The 24,935-nt window shown below is 47.2% G+C and overlaps 1 protein-coding gene across 3 annotated transcripts in view; it reads left to right on the forward strand.

Annotated features, from left to right (window-relative positions):
- Nucleotides 1-24,935, forward strand: part of HNF1B (HNF1 homeobox B) — a 68,762-nt gene that overhangs the window by 34,626 nt on the left and 9,201 nt on the right. For 2 of the 3 annotated variants that reach the window (XM_011990201.1, XM_011990202.1), the window contains exons 5-8: nt 5,792-5,952; nt 11,722-11,854; nt 15,599-15,793; nt 17,569-17,687. In XM_011990201.1, the coding sequence (XP_011845591.1) occupies nt 5,792-5,952; nt 11,722-11,854; nt 15,599-15,793; nt 17,569-17,687 (608 nt within the window). The remainder of the gene's footprint in view (nt 1-5,791; nt 5,953-11,721; nt 11,855-15,598; nt 15,794-17,568; nt 17,688-24,935) is intronic. The other variant, XM_011990204.1, reaches the window with a different exon arrangement.

Here is a 24,935-nt window from a genome sequence, read left to right on the forward strand (position 1 = left end):
TGGGGGACTGAGGCGGGTGGATGACTTGAGTTCAAGAGTTTGAGACCAGCCTGGCCAACACGGTGAAACCCTGTCTCTACCAAAAATACAAAAATTTAGCTGAGCATGGTGGTGGGCAACTGTAGTCCCAGCTACTTAGAAGGCTGAGGCAGGAGAATCACTTGAGCCCGGGAGGTGAAAGTTGCCATGAGCCGAGATGATGCCACTGTACCCAGATTAGGTGACAGAATGAGACTCCGTCTCTGAAATAAAATTTTTAAAAAGCACAACACTTGAAAACCTCTTCAGCGACACATTTTTTGCTTTGAGATGAAGTCTTGCTCTGGTCACCCAGGCTGGAGTGCAGTGGCGGGATCTCAGCTCACTGCAACCTCCACCTCCCAGGTTCAAGCAATTTTCCTGCCTTAACTTCCTGAGTAGCTGGGATTAAACCACTGTGCCCAGCTAATGCACGTACCACCATACCCAGCTAAATTTTGTATTTTTAGTAGAGATACGGTTTCACCACGTTGGCCAGGCTGGTCTCGAACTCCTGACCTTAAGTGATCCACCCGCCTCGGCCTCCCAAAGTGCAGGGATTACAGGCGTGAGCCACCGTGCCTGGCCAACACATTTTTAAAAGATAAGAATCCAATAAAAAGATTACCAGAGTTTTATACCCGTTAAATAGTTAAGAAATATATAAATGCTGTACAACAATAAATATGGCAAGTTTGCCTAGGAAAGTGGGCATCAGAAGGGCTGCGGGTTGTGCGTTACTGTGAATCAGTGGAGAAAGGGTTATCTGAAATGGGAAGGAAAAGATGTGACTCCATATTGCATGGATGTGTCTCACCAGCGCACACAGTGGACTGAGGTGTTTGGAGGATGTTTGAGGTGTGCATATGTACACACAGCAGCATTGTTAGTATTCTCCTATGTGGTTCCATTCGGCTGGATGCAGCTTTCTGAATTCACTAAGTGTTTTGCAAATGTGAAATTGACATTATACTCAAATTATCCCCTAATATGTCAATAGAATTGGAACAGATTTACACTTTCACTACAATAAATACAGAACTGACTGTATTTTCTCCTTCTGCTAGATGTGATGCTCTTTGTCTGGGGCATGGGCGCTCAAAGCTGCTGGGGTTTCATTCCTTCAGTCAATAAATATTCATAGTATCAGGCAGTCTGCTAGGCTGTGAGGATGTGACAAGTAAAAACTCATCTCTTTCTTTAAGAGGCAGAGAAAAGTGAACATATCAGCAGCATGCATGCAGGGTGACTGACTCCTGCCGTAAGCCTCTGTCTAGTGCATGTAAAATACAAAGGATGGAGCGGCCATCTCCCAGGATGAATCAAGAAGAGCTTCACAGGGGGGCAACATGTGACATGAGATGCTTTCCAGGCAGAGGGAACAGCAAAGGTGCAGAGGCAGGAGATGGTCAGGCCATTTGAGAAATGCGTTAAGGTTGTGGTGAGAGATAGTGCAAATAAAACAGATGAATCGCGAAGGCCCAGTTCTGCCAGTCTTAGGTGCTGGGGCTTTTCTGGAAAGCAGTGAGGAGCCATCAGACATTTCCAAGCAGGGCAGAGGCATGGTGTGACTTTGTTTTAGAAAGAAATCCCAGGCTGCAGCAGTGTGAAAGGCACCTTGGAGATGGTACTCGCACAGGAAGGCAGGGCAAGGATGCTGGCTTCTTGGAACCATGCACTTCTGCCATGCCTTTGGCACTTCTGACCAGTCTATCGGATAGAAACCAAATGATCTGCGTCTGTCCCATATGCTGTTGGGAATCCAGGAATAACCCGATACCCATGATGCTCATGCCTAGGAACAGGAGAAAGTAGACGATCTACTCACCAGGGCCTCAGGGTTGTCTCGACTCTACCTTGGATGGCTTTTGCTGCTTGACACACTTGCTGTGGTTTGCAGAGCCAACACTGGGGACCGGGCCAATTAGTGGCTTGAGCTAGGAAGTAAGTGGAAGGCGAATGGCTGCCATCTGCCACTCTCATTTCTCCTGTGGGTCCTCTGTGGCTATTAACCTGGCATCTTTGGTTAATCAATATTAAACCAGAGCCCTTGTCATATGTTCACTTTAAGAACTTGCATTGGTGAAGGAAGAAGGGAAGATGCCCATTCCATTTCTTAATGCTCCCTAGCACAGTGCCTGGCACATGGCAGGTGCTCAATAAAGTGGCATGACCTCAGCCTTCCTAAAAATGTCTTTTAAACAAAGACAGTCCCAGAGTAGGAGGAATTAATGTGTTTTCAGCAACTGTTATATGCCCAGCATGGTCTGGGTACTTGGACATCCATTAACTCATTCCGTTCTCTTCCCAATGACCTGACGGATGGATATTGTTAACAATGAGGAACTGAAGCTCAGGGAGGTTAAGTAACTTTCCAAGGTCACACAGGTCTTACAGGGTAGAGCCAAGATTTAAACCCAGGTCACCTGGCTCCAGAGCCTACACACTTTGCACTTATTTTTGTTCTCACTTCAAGTGCTCTTCTGAGTTTTTGAAATATGGGAGGACTGGCCTCTCCTTCCTCTAACAAGAGCACCTATTTTTGGTGTACACCTTGTGATGCACCCCCACCCCCTTCCCCCAAAAGATGGCTGGCTGATTACAGCCACCCTCTCAGGGGCCAGTGATTGCCACATTCTTGGTGAGAGGAGCATTGTGGGAACAGCTGCAGGTGGATCTGGAGCTGATGAGCAGCCTTGTGCCTGGCTCCCATCACATTGCTGTGACAATGGCCCCCTCCCCACGGTGGGCAGTCCTCTGGCTTATAGATGAGGAAGCTGGTGCTCACCCAAGAAATTGACAGCAGAGCTGAGATTAAAACAGGGATCCCCCAATTCCCAGCCAGACCTCTATCACTTAACCAGAGGCTTTTAAAGGAATGTTCAGAGGTCTAGGCTCATCTGTCTTTTAACAGAGCAGCTCCATCGTTATATTTCTTATATTGAAGTTTTGTTGGGGAGAAAACAAACTGTGAAAACCACAACAGTCTTGGAATATGCTGCCTAGACTCTAACAAATGGCTCTTGAGTCTCTCCTGACATGCTCCCTTGTAAAGAAGCCTTTTGTTTCCTGCGGAAATCCTTGGTTAATTATTTTTAAATAAATAATTGCGTAGCCTTTGGTAGGGGAGAAGCCTCCCTGTGACCCATATTTGATCATCAGAGGGCTGGCCCTTTTCCGTCAGCCAAATTAAATAGGCTAAATCCAGAGACTGTTTGACTTGAGACTGAATCGATGATGGGGACAGGCTGGGAGGTGAAAACACACCTGACTCCCAGCGTTATCACCACTCTCTCAGGAGCAGAGCCTCTCGGGGAGGTAAATAGCTGGTTAGGGAGTCAGAGAAAGCAGGAGAAAAACAGGGTGAAGTCCAGTTCCTCCAAAAGAACGGAGCAAGAGGCAGACCTCCCTCCTAAGTTGCTTCCAGGGCAAAGCATCAGTGGTTCTGCCAGGGTAGGATTCTTTGGAAACTCTTCTCTACGGAAAGATAATTCCATTCAGTGTTTAGAATCTGTCCTAAGCCATCCAGAATTCTAGGACCTTAGGGCAAATATCTTGGGGTCCATTCCTATACCAGCTTCCTCCCCACAGCATCCCCACCCATAGTTGCCATTTATATGGCATTTTGCAAGAAACCGTATAGATGTTACCTCTAATCCAAAAAGAGCCCTGTTGAGGATGCATTCTCTCCACTTTTCTAGAGGAAACAAAGGCACAGAGAGGGAAAGTAATTTTCCCATGATCACAGATCTATTAAGAGCAGCGTCAGAATTTGAACCCGAGTTGGTTTAGCTGCAGAGTCCATAGTCTTCCCACTGCCCTTCCTTGATAGAAATTCTTCCTTTTGTTTATTTGAAATCTGCCTTCCTCTTTTCCATTGGACCTAGCTCTGCCTTCAGAGCTCATAAGGTTCAAATCTCTTTCTTCTTCTATGTGACTACACTTTGAACTGTTGGCAGCATCCTGCTGGGAACTGGGTGGCAAATGTGAGTGAAGAAAGAAGGCCTCATTTAATCCAATGGGATGGCATCGATGGCAAACAGGAGACGTGGAGGCTGCAAATAGATGCACAGGAGGACAGGGTACTGGGCACGGGCTGTTGACTTGGGGAGCTGGACATTGTTCCTCCTTTTAACTTCATGATTTCTGTTCTTCCCCAAAAATGTAGTGCCTTAAACCAATACACCAATTCCAGCGCCATCCTACTGTCACCACCACCCCTACTAGCAGCTCCTTGATTCAAAGAATGGGGAAAATGGCCAATAGAAAAGCTCATAGAGCAAGCATCAAGCCACTACATACTCAGACAAGTTGCTCTTGAAGGTTAGAACCCAGCTTTAGCATTTGTTTTATTTTTTTCCCCAGGCCTCTTAAGTTCTAGGTCATATCAGCCTTGGGTAATGTCCTTAGGAAGATCCAAGGAAAACTGGCTTGGGGCTCATCTAGTCTCATCTTGGTAAGCTTCATCTTAGTGAATTAGAGGCAGATCATGACACGGATTATGGCAGTGTACCTGGCCCCTGGGGGAACTTTGTAGCCTCCTCTGGAAGGTGGGGCTCTAGCTAGGGCAGGGGGTGGGTGGATGAAAGAGAACCAACAGAATCAGTATACAGGGATGGTTCATCTTGGGAAACTGGGCAAAGGAAGACGTGCAGCCAAAGAGTTGGTCTACTTCTCCAGATGATTCCATGCCTAGAGTATCTGGTCTCTGCAGGACAGGGTCCTCCAAACCTTTTTGTCAAATCCAAAGCAAAAAACGAGAACACTGTCTTTCTAAGCACTGAGCTTAGGGTGAGATGTCCTGTGTAACCTCAACCTTGTCCTTGACTGTTTCATGGGCACATCAAGCAGGACTTCCATCTGCAAACTGGACCCAGGTTCTTGGCTTTCTTGTGGCTTCCTTCAGTTGCCTGATCTCTGTCCAGTACTTTTCTTTCCTGAGAGCAGATCTCCATTTTGGTTCCCGAGCAAGAGGGAGGGTCAGAGCAGTGAGGCTGTAAACATGTTTGGTTCTACCCTTCCCTTGCAGAGCAAACTCCAGTGGTTTACTAAGCATCCACATCTGCCTGTGTGTGCTGCCTGCCCCACCTCCCGGCAGACGCACCTTTCCCTGTGCCCTGGAAGGCAGCCAAATGGGACCCCACCAAAGGAATGTGAGTTCTACAGCCTAGCCCCTAGACGCAGCCTCATCCCTGTCCTGCTCTGCCTGTGTCCGTGCCCCTGACCTCTTGGGCCTGGCCACAAAGTGATACACAGAGACTGACGCCTAAGCTACGGCTCTTTCAAGGGTCACTGGACAAGGGCTTCTTCTTTGTCACATGGGTCTACTTATACTTTGCAGCGCCACAAGAGATGCCAGGGAAACAAACATTTCTAGAAGGCATTTTAAAGAATGAAAGAAATACTCCAGCCAGTAAGAGTATCCTAAAAGAACTATGCGGAAGCAATAACAAACAGAATCCATCCAGTCATTCATTTATTCATCAGAAGTTTACTGAGTGGCTAGTCAGTGCCAAGGCACTGGGGATACATCAGTGAACAAAACAAAAGGGATAAAAATGCCCTGCCCTCATGGAGCTTATATTCTAGAATTAAATAAAGAACATGCCATATTTACCCTGGAGAAAAACAGCCGATATTTCTTGTGGGTGGACAGGGAAGGAGAAGGCAACTTTATTTTCTTATTACCCACCCTTGAAAACGGGGTGCCGAGTCATTGTTCCAGGGCCCTGGTGGCACTAATGTTCCCTATTGGGTTTGTGTTGTTTTGCAGGAGTGCGCTACAGCCAGCAGGGAAGCAATGAGGTCACTTCCTCCTCAACAATCAGTCACCATGGCAACAGCGCCATGGTGACCAGCCAGTCGGTTTTACAGCAAGTCTCCCCAGCCAGCCTGGACCCAGGCCACAATCTCCTCTCACCTGATGGTAAAATGGTGAGTACACCTGGGCCATTGTAGCTCTGGAGCTGATAAGATAAGAGGCAAAACAAACACAACTTCTCACAAGGCCTGCCTCAAACAATGAAGCATTGTAGCCCCGCAGGGGAAAATGAGGGCTGTCCGGAGTTGGAAAGGAGAGGTAGTGCTGGTGACCTAGCCTTTGGCGGGTAGAAGAGGTGTTCGGTTTGAACCCAGCCAATAAATCTGACAGAGTTCTGCTCTCATTTTATTGATTGAATGCCTCATAAAGGAGCAAGCCCGGTGGGACACTGTTTGTTTCGGGGCTTGCCAATGACATTTGTGTTGATAAAATGTTCATTCATCCTTCCCCCCAAGGCCTCCAAAGCCAATTTTTTAACTTAGAGAGCACCTCACTTTGACACAAGCCCCCTCTTCCTCCTTACCATCCCCTTGGTACTCACAAGGAGAGTCATTAGCAAGTCAGGATGTAGTGGATAGGAGGCGATGGGGAGAAGCTTCTTGAACTGGAACGGCCAAAGACATGGGATGCCATGACAGCGAAGATCACAGTACAAATGGTAGATGGGGTGGGGCGACGCTTAGGGAGGGAGAAACACCAGCTTTGAAGTTACAATTGCCCAGGTTCAAATCTCAGCTCCAGCTCTTAATAGCTGTGCAGCCTGAGCAGGTTACTCGATTACTTATGATCTCTTTTCCTCATCTATAAAATAGGGGCGGTAACAGCAGGCTCAGCAGGGGCATGAGCGTGATAACATATGAGAAATACTCTGCAGTGTTTGCCATAGGAAATAGTCAATCAACTGCAGTATTGTTGTTGTTGTCGTGTTAATGTCAATATCATTCTCATTAAATGAAGTTTTCTATATCTGTAACCACAGCCCCACATCCAGATGCAAGTTTAGCACACTTGGTGAAGAATGGACAATTTGAATTTGAATTTTCTACATCAAACTAGATTCTAGGCCAGGTGCAGTGGCTCACACCTGTAATTCCAGCACTTGGGGAGGCTGAGGCAGGTGGATCACTTGAGGCCAGAAAGTTTGAGACCGGCCTGGAAAACATGGTGAAACATCATCTCTATAAAAAAAAAAATACAAAAATTAGCCGGGCGTGGTGGCATGCACCTGTAATCCCAGCTACTCGGGAGGCTGAGGCGGGAAGCTCACTTGAGCCTGGGAGGCAGAGGTTGCAGTGAGCCGAGTTCACGCCACTGCACGCCAGCCTGGGCAACAGAGTGTGACTCGGGTGTCTCAAAAAACAATAATTAATAATAATAATACAATAAATAAAACTAGGTTCTAATTAGGATTAGGTTCTGATCCTGTAGCAACACAAGTGCAGGAGAGTGGCTTATGGGAGAACAGGAGCATTACAACACGGCAAGGGTACAGAATGAAAAGCTCTATTCTTTGGGTCATGCTCTGTTTTTCAGGGGAGGGAGGAGCCGCGGGTTCCTGACTTTCATGCTGAAGGTGGAGCTGCACACATTCCCAGAGTGGGGGCCAGGATGGGTGAGGGCAACAGGGTGCAGAGGCCATTTTAGATCTTGACGTGTGTGCTGTGTAGGCAACACAGAAACGGTGGGTCACAGGTGATTGAGTCCCAGGCTCCCTGGAGGAAAAACAAAGTGTGGTTTCTGAGGGGAACACTGACCCGGCCAATTCTGGTTTCGGAGGACCTGAGCCGCTCGCCCTGGTCGTGGTCTCTGAAAACAAAAATGAAAGGGCACTCCTAGGGGAGGCATTTTGCAGCCCCCTTCTCCTACTCCCACCTATCCCTTAAGAAAGATTCTTCTCCATATGAAGAACCACTTGTGTCAGTTACCTGTGAGAGGTACAGACAAGTCTTTCTGTCTTCTCAAGAGTGTCCCGAACAAGTTAGGGTTAAGGATTACCCAGGCTTCAGTGGAGAAGGGGGCCTTATGGAAGAGGTCTTGACTTCTCAGTGGGAAAAACCTTCCAGGTCTCAGCTCTTATTGCTTGAAGGTCCTTGGGGTTTCCTGTTGAGCTCTGCCACTCCTAAGAGGCAGGCTGCCTCACCCAGGCCAGGGCCGCTCTCAATGCAGCCTGCGGACACGCTTTTTGCTTCCTGTTCTGCTCGGCGGTGCTTTAACTGGGCAGTGTGTTACTGGATTGATGATTGACCAAGACTGCACACCTCAACGTTAGCAAACACCTGGAAGCTTGTTTGCAAGGACTGGCTTTTCTCTTGTCTCCAAACACCCTAGTGCATGCGCTGTGTCACTACCATCAGAGGCCCAAATTCAAGAGTTTGTTTTCTTGTTAATATAATAAGATGTCCATCACGGATCTTGGTCCACCAAGGCAAGAGTGGAGTATGGCTAAAAAGGAGTGCAGGCAAGGGAACCAGTATGTGTAAGTCTTGGCTCGGTCATTCACCAGCAGTAGGGTGGACAAATTGCTTAACCTCAGTTTCTTCATCTGTAAAATGGGGGATAATGATGCCTACATCATAGGGTTGGTGTGAAGATTGCTTGCAGCACTGTTGTTCTTTGGGTCAGCCCTGTTCTAGGAATGACAGTCTCCCATGCTGACTTTCAGTAGGACATGCCTTGAAATGTTTCCCCAAGGACTGGTTTTGGAAATAAAGTCAATCCATTTGAACTCTCTGTTGTACCGTCTGCCCCTACCCACCCCCATGCCCAAATGTCATGCGTTGACAAAAAACTGGCCAGGTTTAGGGTTATAGTCTGTGCATGTCGAACCTTTAAAAAAAAAAAAAAAGAAAGAAAGAAAGAAAAAAGAAAAGCACATACTGGATACTTTCACAGTATCAAGCAGTATGTCCTGATGGTGAAAAGCTCAGGCAGGCCGTGGTGGCAGATAGCCTGCTTTCAACCCCAATTCTACCACTTGGGCACACTTCTTAACTTCTCTAAATTTCAGTATCCTTACCTATGAAATAGGGATAATAATACCAACATTATAGACTATAGGTATGTAAAGAACCTAGCATAGTGAACAGACCATAAGTGACAGCATTCATATAATTCAGGTTCTCCAAATTACCATGTAAGGATCACCACTGATATCCTTAGCAGTGCCCTAGCTTCCATCAGTCCAGGAGCCAAATAGAAAGTAATGCTTGTGGCCGGGCACAGTGGTTCACACGTGTAATTCCACTACTTTGGGAGGTGACGAAAGATCATTGCTTGAGCCCAGGAGTTCAAGACCAGCTTGGGTAACACAGCAAGACCCTGTCTCTACAAAAAATTAAAAAATTAGCCAGGCATGGTGGTGCATGCCTGTTGTCCCAGCTCCTCCAGAGGTTGAGGTGACAGGATCGCTTAATTCCAGGAGTTCGAAGCTGTAGTGAGCTGTGATCGTGCCACTGCACTCCAGCCTTGGCGACAGAGTAAGACCCTGTCTCAAAATAAAATAAAATAAAATAAAATAATGGTTGCATTTTAGAATGGGAAGTAACTTGATCAAGGTTGCCCAAACTTAGCATGTGGATAAGATTTAAACTCCAGCAAAACTGGATTTTAACTCTGGCTTTTTCACTTATGAGTCAAGTGACACAGAAATAGTCTCAACTCTTCTAAAGATCAGTTTCTTAATCTGCGGTATAGGGACTGATAGTAATAATGCCTGCCCTACTTGTGTCATTATCTATTAAGGACAATCAGTGAAAGCACTTTACAAATCCTAAAGCCACACACATTTAAATTATCTTTATCACCGGCTTCCACATTTCTCTTATACCATTAACCACATGCTGAAATGGCAGAGAAATTACTGTCACTTGGTTGACTTTCTCCAAAGGAACTACATTACCCAAGAGATTCAGTCTGAAGGCAGGTTACGCATTTTTTTTTTTTTAAATGACTCTGACATTTTGAAAAACAAGTCCAGCAAACAGGCTGGTTCTCTCTTGTTTGATGTGGTCAGAATTCCTTCTTGGTCATGTGACCCCCTAACTCATTTCTTGATGCTTATTTTAAAAACACAAACAAACCTGTTTGGTTTTTTCTTTCTTTCTTTTTCAAATTAACCTTGGACGCTGTGGGGTTGACCAGAAGGGCAGGGTGGGAGATACCATCTTACCTGGGTGCTGGTGTGAGACCTATGGTCTGAAGAGCTCTGGGAAGTGAAAGATGGAAGAAGGAAGGTTGAGTTACTCAGACATCTGGTGTATCCTAACCCTAGAGCACCTCTCATGGTTCCTGACGCTCTCAAGCATGCCTGGGTTCAGAATAAGAGGGGCCAGCCCTTTCTTAATAATAACTTTGAAAATTATTTTGGCCGGGTGCAGTGGCTCAAGCCTGTAATCCCAGCACTTTGGGAGGCCGAGACAGGCAGATCACGAGGTCAGGAGATCGAGACCATCCTGGCTAACATGGTGAAATCCTGTCTCTACTAAAAAATACAAAAAACTAGCCGGGCGAGGTGGTGGGCATCTGTGGTCCCAGCTACTCAGGAGGCTGAGGCAGGAGAATGGTGTAAACCCGGGAGGCGGAGCTTGCAGTGAGCTGAGATCCGGCCACTGCACTCCAGCCTGGGCGATAGAGCGAGACTCTGTCTCAAAAAAAAAAAAAAAAAAAAATTATTTTGAGGCTGGGCACGGTGGCTCCCGCCTGTAATCCCAGCACTTTGGGAGGCCGAGGTGGCACATAACCTGAGGTCAGGAGTTCAAGACCAGCCTGGCCAACATAGTGAAATCCTGTCTCTACTAAAAATACGAAAATTAGCCAGGTGTGGTGGTGGGTGCCTGTAGTTCCAGCCACTCGGGAGACTGAGGCAGGAGAATTGCTTGAACCCCGGAGGCGGAGATTGCAGTGAGCCGAGATCATGCCATTGCACTCCAGCCTGGGCAACAGAGCTGGACTCCACCTCAAAAAAAGAAAAAAATTATTTTGAAACTATAAGTAGTAAACTGATTTATCATGGAAAAAGTGTAGGGGTGTATCAGACTGATGGTGCCCTTATAATTACAACTAGAGTTAATGGGAAAACATTGGAAACATTTCTGATAACATCAGAAACAAGCACATCTGTTACAGCTGTTATTGTTTAATACTATAAGTTCTAAGCAATGCAATAGGACATGTAGACATATCTGTACTAGCAAGGAAAAGACTCTGTTACCATCAGATGCTTGTATTACAATTACATACTTGGAAAAAAATCAATGAGGAAAAGACACTAGTAAGTTTCAATGAAGTGGTCATGTACAAAGTAAATACACATTTATCAGTAGCTTTCTCATACTAATCTGTCATTAAAATATAATGGCGATTACAATATAGGATCCTTGACCAAAAAAGAAATAAAAAATTTTGTAATGTGTACTGGAGATATGGAAAAAGTAGAGAAACCTTATAATGGCTAGTGTCCCTCAACCTTTAGTAATTTCTGAAGCTGGCTAGTAACTCAGACAGTCAACAACAAATGCACCATGAGGGCAGGGATCATTGTCTGTTTTACTTACTGCTCTATCCCCAGCACCTAGAATAGTGTCTTCCCACAGTAGACACTTAATAATTGTGTTTTTTTCTTTTTTCATAGAGATGGGATTTCACCATGTTGCCCAGGCTGGTCTTGAACTCCTGAGCTCAGCCAGTCCTCCTGCCTTGGCCTCCCAAAGTGCTGGGATTACAGGCGTGAACCACCGCACCCACCCAATAATTGTTATTGAGTGAATGAAGGAATGAATTTCAGAACTAGCCATGCCAAGGACTCGCTAAGTCACATCATGTTGTAAACTGCTCTTTGTGGTCCAAGACCACCCATGTTTCTCTTGTTTTTTTCTCTCCATCAGATCTCAGTCTCGGGAGGAGGTTTGCCCCCAGTCAGCACCTTGACGAATATCCACAGCCTCTCCCACCATAACCCCCAGCAATCTCAAAACCTCATCATGACACCCCTCTCTGGAGTCATGGCAATTGCACAAAGTAAGTTCTATTCTTGGTCAGAAAACTTGGGGGCGGGGAGAAGAATGGGAAGCAAATTAGTGCGGTGAAAAATAACTGTAGGTCTCCTTCAAACTCACCCACACTTGTAGATTTGGTTTAACTTCTTTAGCTTCTGATCGGTCTCCTTAAATCCAATATTTGGATTGTTTAGCCTAAAACAAGAGAAAATTATGGAATGGATTTGTATCCTGGTCACAGTTCAGCAGCTGTGCATTCTTGGTCAAATCATTGAACCTTTAGGAGATTCAATGTCCTCATCTACAAAATAGGTTGTTGAAGTGATCAAATGACAGTGAATATGAACATGCTTGTAAATCTCTAAAGCATGAATATGTATAACATGGTAGCTTACACTTTGTCTTGAGTTCATTCCTGTCACTAAGTAGGTGGTAGATTTTTCAGGAGGTTCTTTATGTTTGGTGATGATGAAGTGAGAATGACAGGTTTCCCTCTAAATGGGGAATTTTGTGTGGTATATGAAATCTCCTTGACCAGCAGTGAAAATACACCGAGGGAGGACCCAGAAGGAAACTGCCATTGTATCTGAGAGCTTTGAAAACTTTAAGGAGAAATAGGTTGCTTTGGGACATCACACGCCTGAAGACACAGAGATGGATCAGGTCCCTCCAGCTCCAGGAGGCTCATATTCAACAGCAAGCCTGTGCCCTCCCATACATAGGCCATCTCGAGGCATGAGAAGGCTGAAGGGAACTGTGGTTGTGGATGTCTCTTTGAGAGTTTTAATGTTGATGAGTATTCAGCATATTTTCAGCTTCACCATGACAGCTCAGGCCAAGTCATTGTTTCTCAAAACCATCCTTGTGACCCTTGGATGTATTACTGGATGTCTTGGGAGAGATGTAAGGGCAGCACGCTGGTCATCTTTCTTTCAACCTTGTATCGCTCCATTGTCCTTTTGACCTTCCTTGTGTCTAGGGCCCATGTTGGCCATCTCTTTGTTTCTGCCTTTTTCTTCCTTCCCTCTTCTCTCCCTAAATCAGCTCTAGCTAGGGTCGGAACTTGGATTCTCACTTCTGAAGAGAATGACTTACGCATCCTTTGAGGTCAGAACAGGGCTAGGCCCATTGGAGCACACAAATTTATTGAATATGTGTGGCTCTCACTCTATCCTGAGCTGCTTGGAAATTGACACACAGTGCATTTATTTTGGCAGAAGGAAAATGGGACTGGGGAAGCATTTGGAGAACTCATAATATAAACGATCATTTTAAATGTACTGCCTTTTGACTGGGCCCTCTGGTATATGGAATATGGTAATTATACTAACACCAGAGTTTGGAATGAGATAAGATACCTAAAACCAGCTTGTTTGCCATTTAGAATATTTGATTAAAAGACCCGTGGAGAAGATATTCCACTTATTTCTGCAATCAAAATAATAAACAAACTGTCCCATTTAACTTATTTCTTCCATTCTAAGCTTTCACTGCCATACAGTTATACACACACACACACACACACACACACACACACACTATCTGAATTAAAATTTTCCCTGGGGCTAGTCTTTATCTTTCCATTTTGCACTTTCTAATTTCCTCTACTCATATTTCTCTATCATCTCACAATGCTCCTTAATTTCCTATTCAGATAGGCTACACCAGAGTGCACACTGACCTTAGAAGGATAGCTGTGTGTGTACATATCTGTGTACACTGGGGTAGACAGAGCATGAGGAATGGTGAGAATCACCAGAAAACTACTGAGACACAGAGGTCCTACACTACGGAGTGTCAAGACGAGGAACTGGTTGCAGGCATCCTTATTTAACTGATGTGTTGAGTACCACAGGCCCTGCCTCGGAATTGCAGAAGCCCGTGGAGAAGGTGGTAACAAATTATGTGGCAGGGCCAATTCCTCACTCTCTACTCATTCTCACCTCTTCATCCTATTCTCTTCCTCCTCTCTTCCATGGACTGGATAGCAGACTTCCCAAGCAAGAACCAGTGCCCAGAAACAGAAACAGATGAAAAGGTCAAGACTTACCCACTGAGGGAGCTGCAATGACATCAGAGGCTCTCAATCCTGGAATTGAGGCACATTAGGATCACAGACTGCATTGAAAATAAGGTTCCTGGGCCCCACCTCTGAAGGTTCTGACTCATTAGGTCTTGGGTGGGGCCCAGGAATGTATATTTGTTAAAGAGCTCCCCCAGATGATTTCTGAAGCACACGCAGGTTTCAGAACTATGCCTTCAAATGTCCTCCACTCTAGACAGGATCATTTGCTTTTCTGGGCAGCAGTTTCCCAAAAAGAGCAGCAGCAGTGCTCCCAGAGATTTCTCACAAACAGCAAATCCATGGGGCCTCCTGGGAGACTGAGACCGTAAGCAGGAGGTAGGAAAGGGAAACACGGTAATCAGGGTATCTGGTGAGAGGCTGGCTTGAGGAGACGCTGAGCCCCTGGGGAAGTGGAGACAGTGCTGTTCTGAGGGTGATCAGAGCGTCGCACCCCCCAGCCCCTACCCAGGAGAGCCAGAAGCAGGATTATCCCCCTGTCCTTTCTGCTCAGGGCTCTGGCCTTTTAGGTTTCTGATAACAGTATCAGCGAAAGCTCTGAGGAGGCGATTGTTGAGGACTCTGTGTTATCTCCATTGATGACTTCCCACAAACCTGCTTATGAAACCACCTCCATTTCAGGAAAGCCTCTCTAGGTGTCCCCTCCGCATCCACCTAAAACAGACCTTTTCCTGGATTCCTTCTTCATCCCATTCTTTCCCCAATTTCCCGAAAAGCAAGAACACAGGAACAGAGTCGGCCCCAGGAAGTAGGTCCAGGTGTCTTCTCTCCTGATCGTCCTGTCCCCACTCCGATCCTACCTTAGCTGTCTTCCTCCGGGTGGCTCTTAGAGAGGAGATAGACCGTGGGTACCAGGGGATCCAGTCCTCCCAGTTCTGGCCCGGGTTCTAAAGAGGCCTCAGGATACAGACACAGTTCCAAGTCACAGAGGCCCTGACATCCCCAGAGCAGAAAGATGGGAAGACCCGCTATAACTGCCACGAGACAACCTTTAATGTACTACTTCCTCTTTCTAAAACCTGGTCCTTTTAGTGCCACAAGCCCTATGCTGCCAGATAAGATATGCCCACTTCATAGACTGGCTGAGTTCCAGGGTTTTCTCCCGTCTCTGTTACAATCAAGGGAGTTGGCACCTGACATCTCTCAGGGTCTTTGCACAGTCTACTAAATAAGGGTCTCCAGACTTCACCCTCCCGGGACTATGGAAGTTGTTTTTGATCAAAATTTGGGTCCCTGCACACTCCTGCCCTCTACTGGACAGACAGATCTGGGCAATAACCTGTGCGTCAGTGTAGACATCTTTAACTCTGCCCTGCAGGCACCAGGGCAAGCCTCTCTCACAGCCTGGCATGGATGGAGTGGGCAAGCAGAGCCAGCTTTTCCAAAGCCCTGCTAACCTCAAGAAAGCTAAGTTTGGGAGGTCACAGGATGACTTCGGGAGACTCTCAGGCTTTAGTCAGATCTGTTTAATGCCGGTCTCCAACCCACAACTCACTGTGGAATTTGAGCAAGTAAATTAATCTCTCCAAGTCTCCATTTCTTTAAACTCGCCTCCCATGCAATCTCCTATGTAACAGGCTCAGCCCAGTGACTGGGACATTGAGCAGGGGCTCAAATGATGACATCCATTCACCTCTTCTCATCCCAAGAGCTGTCTCTGATGTTTTCCTCTTGCTCCCACAGGCCTCAACACCTCCCAAGCACAGAGTGTCCCTGTCATCAACAGTGTGGCCGGCAGCCTGGCAGCCCTGCAGCCCGTCCAGTTCTCCCAGCAGCTGCACAGCCCTCACCAGCAGCCCCTCATGCAGCAGAGCCCAGGCAGCCACATGGCCCAGCAGCCCTTTATGGCAGCTGTGACTCAACTGCAGAACTCACACAGTAAGGACACAGGCATGTGGAGGGAGGGAGCACTGAGGACCCTCAGTGGCCAACCACTTTCCCTCTCTGGGTCTGAACTTTCTCAGAAGTTTATTGGCTTGGTCGCTTTTCCCTGCCTATGATCAACCGACCAAGACAGTTTCTCAAGCGTAATTCGTGTGTGTTGCTGTACCTTTTCTAGTCCTCTCCTCTACCCTTGAGATTCCCAGGGAAAGGTCTGAAGAGGACAGTGTAGGCCTACAGATGAAGGGGAGTTGGAGCCAGACAGCATGTGGAACACGCACCGCCAACTTCCCATTCCAACACCTCTGGAAAAGATCACACCCAGAAACCACCAGCACCTTTTCCCAGTGAACCTCAACTTAGCCTTTGCAATCCAAACTTCCAAGCAGCCATTATCGGATGATCAGAGTTGGCATCTAATTTGCATCCCGTTTGCCTTCCCTAAAATAGAAGAATCTTCTAGAGTCCTGTGTCCTCCTATTTATACACCACAAACACCTCTAATCAAGAACCAGGAACACAAGTGAAAAATACCAGTGGCATGCCGTCCTGGGCATTAGAGTTTCTTCCTCCCTGCCAGCCTTGCATCCCTGCACACAGACTTTTTCTCATATCCAATTTCTATACCTACCCCAAGCCTACCTTTCGACCACTTATTTCCCATCCAATCTCTGCCTTTCGTCCTGAGTCCCAGGCTTCCAATCCTCTGGCCAGGTCTGGCTATAGCCCCTGACACGGAAGTTTGGGGAGGAATCATGGCTTCTCTGCTTCAGAAACCCCAAGGAAGTGTTCAGTATAAAGCACTAGTCTTAGATCAGACAGACCTGGATTTAAATCCTGGCTGTGATACTTACCAGCTATGCAGCCTAATGCAAGTTACTTAGCCACTCTAAGCCCAATCTCTTCATCCACGAAATGGAAGTAGTATGCATTTAGGGTCATTATGAGCATGATATAAACATGGGGTGAACTGCGTTTGGTAAGCATAAAGAATTATCAAGATTATTTATAAAGGGACTCCTAGAAGGCAATGATGGTGGAAGAGATTTGTGTTTCTTCCCTAGCTGCATCGGATAAGCTGTGGGTCTGGGGGAGAACAGCCAAGTCCAGCCTTCTATCTTCAGGGCTCAATCCCCACTCAGGCCTGTGGAGCTGGTTTCTGAGCACCATCTCACATTCCAATCACATTTTAGTGGCTGCTGAAAATCTGCCACAGCCTGTAGCAGAGTCTGAGACCACATGTGCCCCACTTCCCAGCCTCCCAGAGCATGGCAATGTGCTTCCCACTTACCCCTCTCCCTTCACCTGGCCAGGCTTCCTCAGTGGCCAGGCCTGGGTGGGACAGTCAGAGAGTGGTCACCAGTGACCCGTGGACTGCTGAGGCCCAGCAGGCCTGGTCACCCATGAAGAGAGAGCCCATGGTGCCCCAGACCAGGAAATAACCTGCCTCCCTGCATGAGAAGGGCAAGCTGAGGCAACGGCCAGTGACCTTCACCCCCGTTCCATACCGGAGGCCTCCCTGTTAGGCCCCATGTTCTGAGAACAGGCTGGTCTCTCCCTCAGAGCCAAGCATCCGCATGCTTTCGGGAGTTGGTCATGTGACTTGAAATTTACATGAATCTTATGGATAACTCATAAAAGAAATCCCCACTATAACCACCACCCCTTTTATCTGCCTGGGGAGATGGGAGCTGTGGTGTGGCATGGGGGCTCTGTAGCTGTGTATGTGCCTGTGCATGCACCTTGATTCTGTCTTTACTCTGTCTCTCCAGTGTACGCACACAAGCAGGAACCCCCGCAGTATTCCCACACCTCCCGGTTTCCATCTGCAATGGTGGTCACAGATACCAGCAGCATCAGTACACTCACCAACATGTCTTCAAGTAAACAGGTAATGCCAGCAGGATTTGCGGGGGTTGGGGTGTGGGCAGGGTGTGACTAAGGCTATTGATGTGCAGAGGGTGTGGCAAACATGGACTTGGCCAGAAGTTAGGTCCTTCTGAGGCCCCCTGCTACTTGCAAAGGGAATCCTTAAGGTCCCAGGGCGAAAAAAGGGCCACAGGCTGAAAGGGCTTATTGCTCCCCCAGATTCCCCAGTAAGAGCACTAAACAAGGACAGAAGTTTGATAGGTCGCTGGAGCCTGGATGACAAAGAGTGCTTAGACATTGAGATTGAGTGTTCCCTAATAGAATGATCGTGGAAAAGGTATTTCCAAGGAGGGCTCAGGAGGACAGATCCCCTGCTGAGGTTCATGCTTTGCAAGAGGGATCCCTGAGGATCCACAAAGTTGTCAGTGGGGAAAGTAACCAAGAAGTCAGAGGTCCTGAGGCTGATTGCCTTTGACCCAGAATGCCATAAGCTCCGGGAATGACCCAGTTATGTCAACCCATGGGGACTCCCCAGTAGACAGCCTGGCTTTTCCAGGGGTATGCATCCACTTGCGGTTTTATCAAGAAATTTAGAATCAACTTCCTGGTGCACTGAAAGTGGGGAATCCAGAGGCTTAGTCACTGTTTCAGTTGATGACTAAGCCCCATCTCCGAATAGAGGTGATGGAATAGTAAAGTCAGGCAGCTGATGGCCAGGCTCGTTGCCACAGCTTGGACAGCTGGACCGCAAGAAGACACCGAGAGTTAGAAAACAGGACAAGCTGTCTGAACACAGGCGATGATTCCAGAGTAACACAATGAAACCTTTCAGTAGCTGGGGTCTGTGCAGCGTGGGAACTGTTTGGCCTCTATCGATTACTAGATAAGTAGGTGACAACCTTGAACTTCATGTCAGAGGCTCTCAGCAGAATTTGGTCTTGTTGATGGTCTTTTTTTCATCTGAGCCCTGCCAATCACACTTCATCCGCCGCCATGGGCTTCCCAGGAGGTTCCTTCATGGGATCGGGGTTCTCTATCCTTTCCTTTGCCCCGATCTCCTCCCAGCCCTAGAGTGTAGGTGGAACAGGTGGGTTCTACTCCTAGTTCTGCCATTTGCTTGGTGACCTTGACCTCCCTGAGCCTTCATTTCTTCATCTTTAAAGTGAGAGTTGTAACATCTGCCTTTTCTGAGGATTCAGCAAGGTTGCACAGATTAAGTAACTGGTGTCTTGGGCACTGAAACACACACACGGCCAGGGCAGCTGGGCTCCCGAGCTGGGCGTAGAGGGAGAGGTGTGTGGGACCTGCTTTGTCACTCTTCTCTCACCCAATAGAAGATGAAAGGACAACTCCTCGCTATCCTGCCCTTCGACTCCCGTGCGAGTTCCCAGTCTTTGTAGTGAGCAGGGAAAACATTTATCTGTGCTCACAAATCTCAATCGGGGGGCAGCCAGGCGCAGCGGCCCTCCTTGGGAATACCTTCCCCTTTGAAAGGTTTATCAATCCATCTGCCGCTTGGTCAGCCCCAGACAGGACCATGATTAATTATTCCTGTCTTTCCCAAGTTGACTTTGATGGTTGCTTGTTGAAACAAGTCCTCTGAATTCAGGAAATGGTCTCCTAATCAAAATACTTTAAGATGCTCCCTGAGACGCTGCACCAGCCCCCTACTGGCTTCTCCTCTCCATTGGACAGAGTGGCCAGCCGACCTTGAAGCTGCATGAGTGGTCTCCCAGAACTGCTGTGACATTGTCTCCATGTCCCCAGGCATTTCAGGAGTCTGGCAATAGACTCATTTCTGTGATGATGAGGATGATTATTACACTTAGGATGAAAAATACTCATGTGGCATGTTACAGTTTATACTTCTCATGAACATTGTCTCATCGTGTTCTTTTTACTGCAACCTCCTAAGCACAAAGAAATGAACTAAAGCCCAGAGATGAAGAGTGACCTGCCCAAGGTCACACAGATGATAAATTCTAGAGCTGGACCTTCAGGCTTTAGTCTTTGACTCCAAATACTTGCCTTCCACTACTCATTTTTAAAATTCTATGGTAACTGCTGCCACTCTTGTTGTCTTTGTGGTCAGGAACAAGAGTAAAAAATAAGTTCATGGCCGGGCGCGGTGGCTCAAGCCTGTAATCCCAGCACTTTGGGAGGCCGAGACGGGCAGATCACGAGGTCAGGAGATCGAGATCATCCTGGCTAACACAGTGAAACCCCATCTCTACTAAAAAATACAAAAACCTAGCCGGGCGAGGTGGCGGGCGCCTGTAGTCCCAGCTACTCGGGAGGCTGAGGCAGGAGAATGGCCTGAACCTGGGAGGCGGAGCTTGCAGTGAGCTGAGATCCGGCCACTGCACTCCAGCCTGGGCGACAGAGCAAGACTCCGTCTCAAAAAAAAAAAAAAAAAAAAAAAAGTTCACTTACTATATTCCACTCAGGAAACATTCTTCCAACAAGGTGAAAGAGAAGGAGGAATGGGAAGGGCACAGTGAGGTAAAATGAGGGTAAAGGTGCTGCCTTCTGACAGCAGAAGGTACCCAAGGTGAAGACAGTTTGTACAAACTCTGTTCCTAAGGCAAAGGGTCAGAAGTGAGTTCTGAAAGAGACCTGATGGCAATTCTGCTTTTTTGTTTTTGTTTCAGGGTCTTATATTCCAACAGGAATTGCAAATTCACAGCTGGCGTGTTCCAATTTATTGCTTATAGTGATGTCTGTTTGCATCGCTGTAAAGAAATATCTGAGGCTGGGTAAAAGAGGTTAGAAGGCTTATGGTTCTGCAGGCTTTACATGAAGCACGATGCCAGCATCTGCCTCTGCTGAAGGCCTCAGAAGGTTTACAATCATGGCGGAAGGTGCAGGCAGGGCAGGTGCATCACATGGCGAGAGTGGGAGCAGGAGAGAGAAGGGGGAGGCCCTGGGTTGGTTTATTTATTTATTTATTTATTTATTTATTTATATTTTTATGTTTTGAGACAGGGTCCCGTTCTGTCACCCAGGCTGGAGTGCAGTGGCACTATCATAGCTCACTGCAGCTTTAACCGCCTGGGCTCAATCAATCCTCCCGTCTCAGCCTCCAGAGTAACTGAGACTACAGGCGCACACCACCGTGCCAGGCTAATTTTTGCATTTTTTTTTTGTTTTGCCATGTTGCCCAGGCTGTTCTCAAACTCCTGTGCTCAAGTGAACCACCTGCCTTGGCCTCCCAAAGTGCTGGGATTACAGGTGTGAGCCACCATGCCTAGCCCTAGACTCTTTTAAACAGCCAGATCTCACGTGAACTAACTCAAGCATGAATTCACTGACTCATCACCAAGGGGATGATGCTAAGCCATTTATGAGCGATCTGCTCCCATGATCCAGTACCTCCCACTACGTCCCACCTGCAATATGGGGAGTCACATTTCAACATGAGATTTGGAGGGGACACACATCCAAACCATATCATTCCACCCGTGGCCTCCCAAATCTCATGTCCTTCTCACATTGCAAAATACAATCATCCCTTCCCACTAGTCCCTGAAAGTCTTAAGTCATTCCAGTATTAACTCAAAGTCCAAAGTTTCATCTGAGACTCAAGAGCAAGTCCTTCCACCTATGAGCTTGTAAAATAAAAAACTATATACTAACTTCCAAAATACAATGGTGATACAGGCATTGTGTAGATGTTTCCATCCCAAAAGAAATACATCGGCCAAAAGAAAGGGGTAACACCCCATTAAGTCTGAAACCCAACAGGGCAGGCATTAAATCTTAAAACTCCAAAATAATCCTTGATTCCATGTCCCATATCCTGGGCACATTGGTGTGCCAGATGGGCTCCCAAGGTCTTGGGCAGATCTGCCCTGTAGCTTTTACATTCTGAGGTTGCAAGCTGCTTGTGGCTTTACCATTCTGAGGTCTAGAGGGTAGCAGGCCCATTCCCACAGCTCCATTAGGCAGTATCCTGCTGGGGACTCTGTGGGGGTGGGGGGACTCCAATCCCACATTTCCCCTCAGCACTCCCCTAGTGGAGGTTCTCTGTGGGGGCTCTGCCCCTGTAGCAGGCTTCTGCCTGGGCACCCAGGCTTTCTGATACATCCTCTGAAATCTAGGAGGAAGCTGCCAAGCCTTCTTCACTCTTGCGTTCTGTGCATCTGCAGGCTTAACACCACATGGAACCCACCAAGGCTTACAGACTGCGCCCTCTAGAGTGGTGGTCTGAGCTGTATTTGGGGCCCTTTGAGCCAGAGCTGAAGCTAGAGCAGCAGGTATGCAGGGATCAGTGTCCGAAGGCTGTGCAGGGCAGCAGGGCCTGGGGGCTAGCCCCCAAAACCATATTTTCTTCCTAGGCCTCTGGACCTCTAATGGGAGGGGCTGCCTACAAGATTTCTGAAATACTTCAATGCCTTTTTTCCATTGTCTTGGCTATTAGCACATGGCCCTCTTTAGTCAAGCTAATCTCTCTAGCAAGTTGTTGCTCCACAAGCCACTTGAATTCCTTCTCTACCATAGGATTAGGCTGCAAATTTTCCAAACTTTTATGCTCTGCTTCCCTTTTTAAATGTAAATTCCAACATTCCAAATGTAGGTTATTCCTTTGCTTCCATAGCTGACTGTGGGTTGTTAGAAGCAGCCAGGCCACACCTTGAATGTTTTACTGCTTAGAAATGTCTTCCCTTAGATACCCTAGGCTATCATTCTGAAGTTCAAATTTACACATGTCCCTAGAATATGGACACAATGCAGCCAAGTTCTCCGCCTGGGCGTAAGGAGGGTGACCTTTGTTCTAGTTCCCGATCAGTTCCTCATTTCCATCTGAGACCTCATCAGTCTGGCCTTTGCTTTCCATATTTCTATCAGAATTTTGGTCACAATCACTTAACAGGTCTCTAAGAAATTCCAAACTTTCCTTCATCTTCCTGTCTTCTTCTGGCCCTCTAAACTCCCAATCTCTGCCTATTACCCGTTGCCAAAGCTGCTTCCACATCTTCAGGTATCTTTTTTTTTTTTTTGGGCGGGGGCGGGACGGAGTTTTGCTCTTGTTGTCCAGCCTGGAGTGCAATGGTGTGATCTCGGCTCACTGCAACCTACACCTTCCAGGTTCAAGCAATTCTGCCTCAGCCTCCCGAGTAGCTAGGATTACAGGTGCAGGCCACCACGCCTGGCTAATTTTTTGTATTTTTAGTAGAAACAAGGTTTCACCACGTTGGCCAGGCTGGTCTCAAACTCCTGACCTCAGGTGGTCCACCCGCCTCGGCCTCCCAAAGTGCTGGGATTACAGGCGTGAGCCACTGTGCCTGGCCATCTTCAAGTATCTTTATAGCAATGTCCCACTCCCAGCACCAGTTTTTTGTGTTAGTCCATTTGCATCACTGTAAAGGAATACCTGAGGCTGGGTAACTTATAAAGAAAATACGTCTAATTGGCTCATGGCTCTGCAGGTTGTACAGGAAGTGTGGTGCCAGCATCTGCTTCTGGTGAGGGCCTTAGGAAGCTTACAGTCAGGGCAGAAGGTAAAAGGGGAATAGGCATGTCATATGGTGAGATAAAGGACAAGAGAGAGAAAGGGGCGATCTCAGACTCTTAACTAGATCCTATGTGGATTAACTCGAGTGAGAGCTCACTTATGACCAAGGGGATGGTGCTGAGCCATTCATAAGGGATCTGCCCCCTTGATCCAGTATCTCCCACTAGGCCTTACCTCCAACACTGGGGATCATATTTCAACATGAAATTTGGAAGGGACACCCATCTAAACCATATCACTAAGTATCAAGGACATACGAGTGAGGGGAGAGAAGGATTTCTTGGTCAAATATGTTGGGGGAACTGCTGGATTCCATAAAGTTAAATGCCACTGGGCAGGGCTTCTCGGAGCATTTCACTTGCTGATGTGTGCACTGACCCAGGCAGTTAGCATGCACCCTGCTCGGGTCAAAGGGACACATCCTGAGCAGTGCTATTTTAGAGGCATTGTACAGTGGTAGGAAACGCCAGCAGACCTGAGCTACTTTCAGCTCCATCACCCTCTGGTATGTGACCTTGGGCAGTTAATTGCCTTTGGGAGACTCAGTTTCTTCATCTATAAATGGGGAAAATCCCACCCCCATCTCACAAAATATTCAATGTGCCTAACAGAATGCCTAGTACATAGTCAAGTACTCAGAGTGATAGCACCCTCCCTGTTTTCTCTCCCGTCTGTGATCCTTTAGGAGATCGTTGTCTCCCCTTCCAGTGACTTTTTTTTTTTTTTTTTTTTTGAGACGGAGTCTCACTCTGTTACCCAGGCTGGAGTGGTCTCTGCTCACTGCAACCTCCTCCCACTGGGTTCAAGCCATTCTCCTGCCTCAGCCTCCCAAGTAGCTGGGACTACAGGCACACACCACCACACCTAGCTAATTTTTTGTATTTTTAGTAGAGACGGGGTTTCACTATGTTGGCCAGGCTGGTCTCGAACTCCTGACCTCTTGATCCACCTGCCTCCGCCTCCCAAAGTGCTGGAATTACAGGCATGAGCCACTGAGCCCGGCCTAGTGACCCTTTCAATATCCAACTTGGTGCTTGGTCTACATGCAGTCAAAGCAGGCTGGGATAAGAAAATGTCTCAGGATTACTACTGTCTCTCAAGCACATCCTACCTCTTGGGCCTGGGCTCCAGATCCCTGTTTCCCATTCTCCTGCTGATACACAGACTCCCCATTCACCCACTTCCTAGGAAAAAAGCAAATAGTGCAGGGCCTCTCAAAGCACCCATACCCTTTGGGCTTAGCCAAATGCCTGGGCTATATTAGATGTTCAGTAAATAACAAAGAATGAATGAATGAATGCAGAACTCGTATTTTTTGATGCCTCCATATTCCAAGCAGCACCCCAGATGTTTTTCTAGCTTACATTTCCTGGAGAACCCTCTTACCCATTCTGCAAGGTCGTTATTTTTATACCTGATTTACAAAGCAGAAAACTGAGGTTCAAAGACAGGTGTGGATCTGGTCAAGTTCAAACAGATCATAAATTCCACAGCTGGACTTCCAGACTGGTTTTCTCACTCCCAACCCATTAAACAACGTTCATCTTCCAATATCCACTTTTAAGCACCCATAATAACAACCTAAGGCTATGCAGGTATAAAGCTAAAGCCAGGATTTGTACTTGTATCTGTCCGATCCCAGTACTTCCTGTTGTCAAGGCAGACATGCCCCAAGGGCCTTGGGGATTACAGGTCAGGAACCCCAGGCTGGGACTTCTCGCTGCCAAGAATCCTTCTGCATCTACTGCCATCTGT

This window comes from Mandrillus leucophaeus, unplaced genomic scaffold (assembly GCF_000951045.1).
Source record: "Mandrillus leucophaeus isolate KB7577 unplaced genomic scaffold, Mleu.le_1.0 Scaffold374, whole genome shotgun sequence".
Classification (NCBI taxonomy): Eukaryota; Metazoa; Chordata; class Mammalia; order Primates; family Cercopithecidae; genus Mandrillus; species Mandrillus leucophaeus.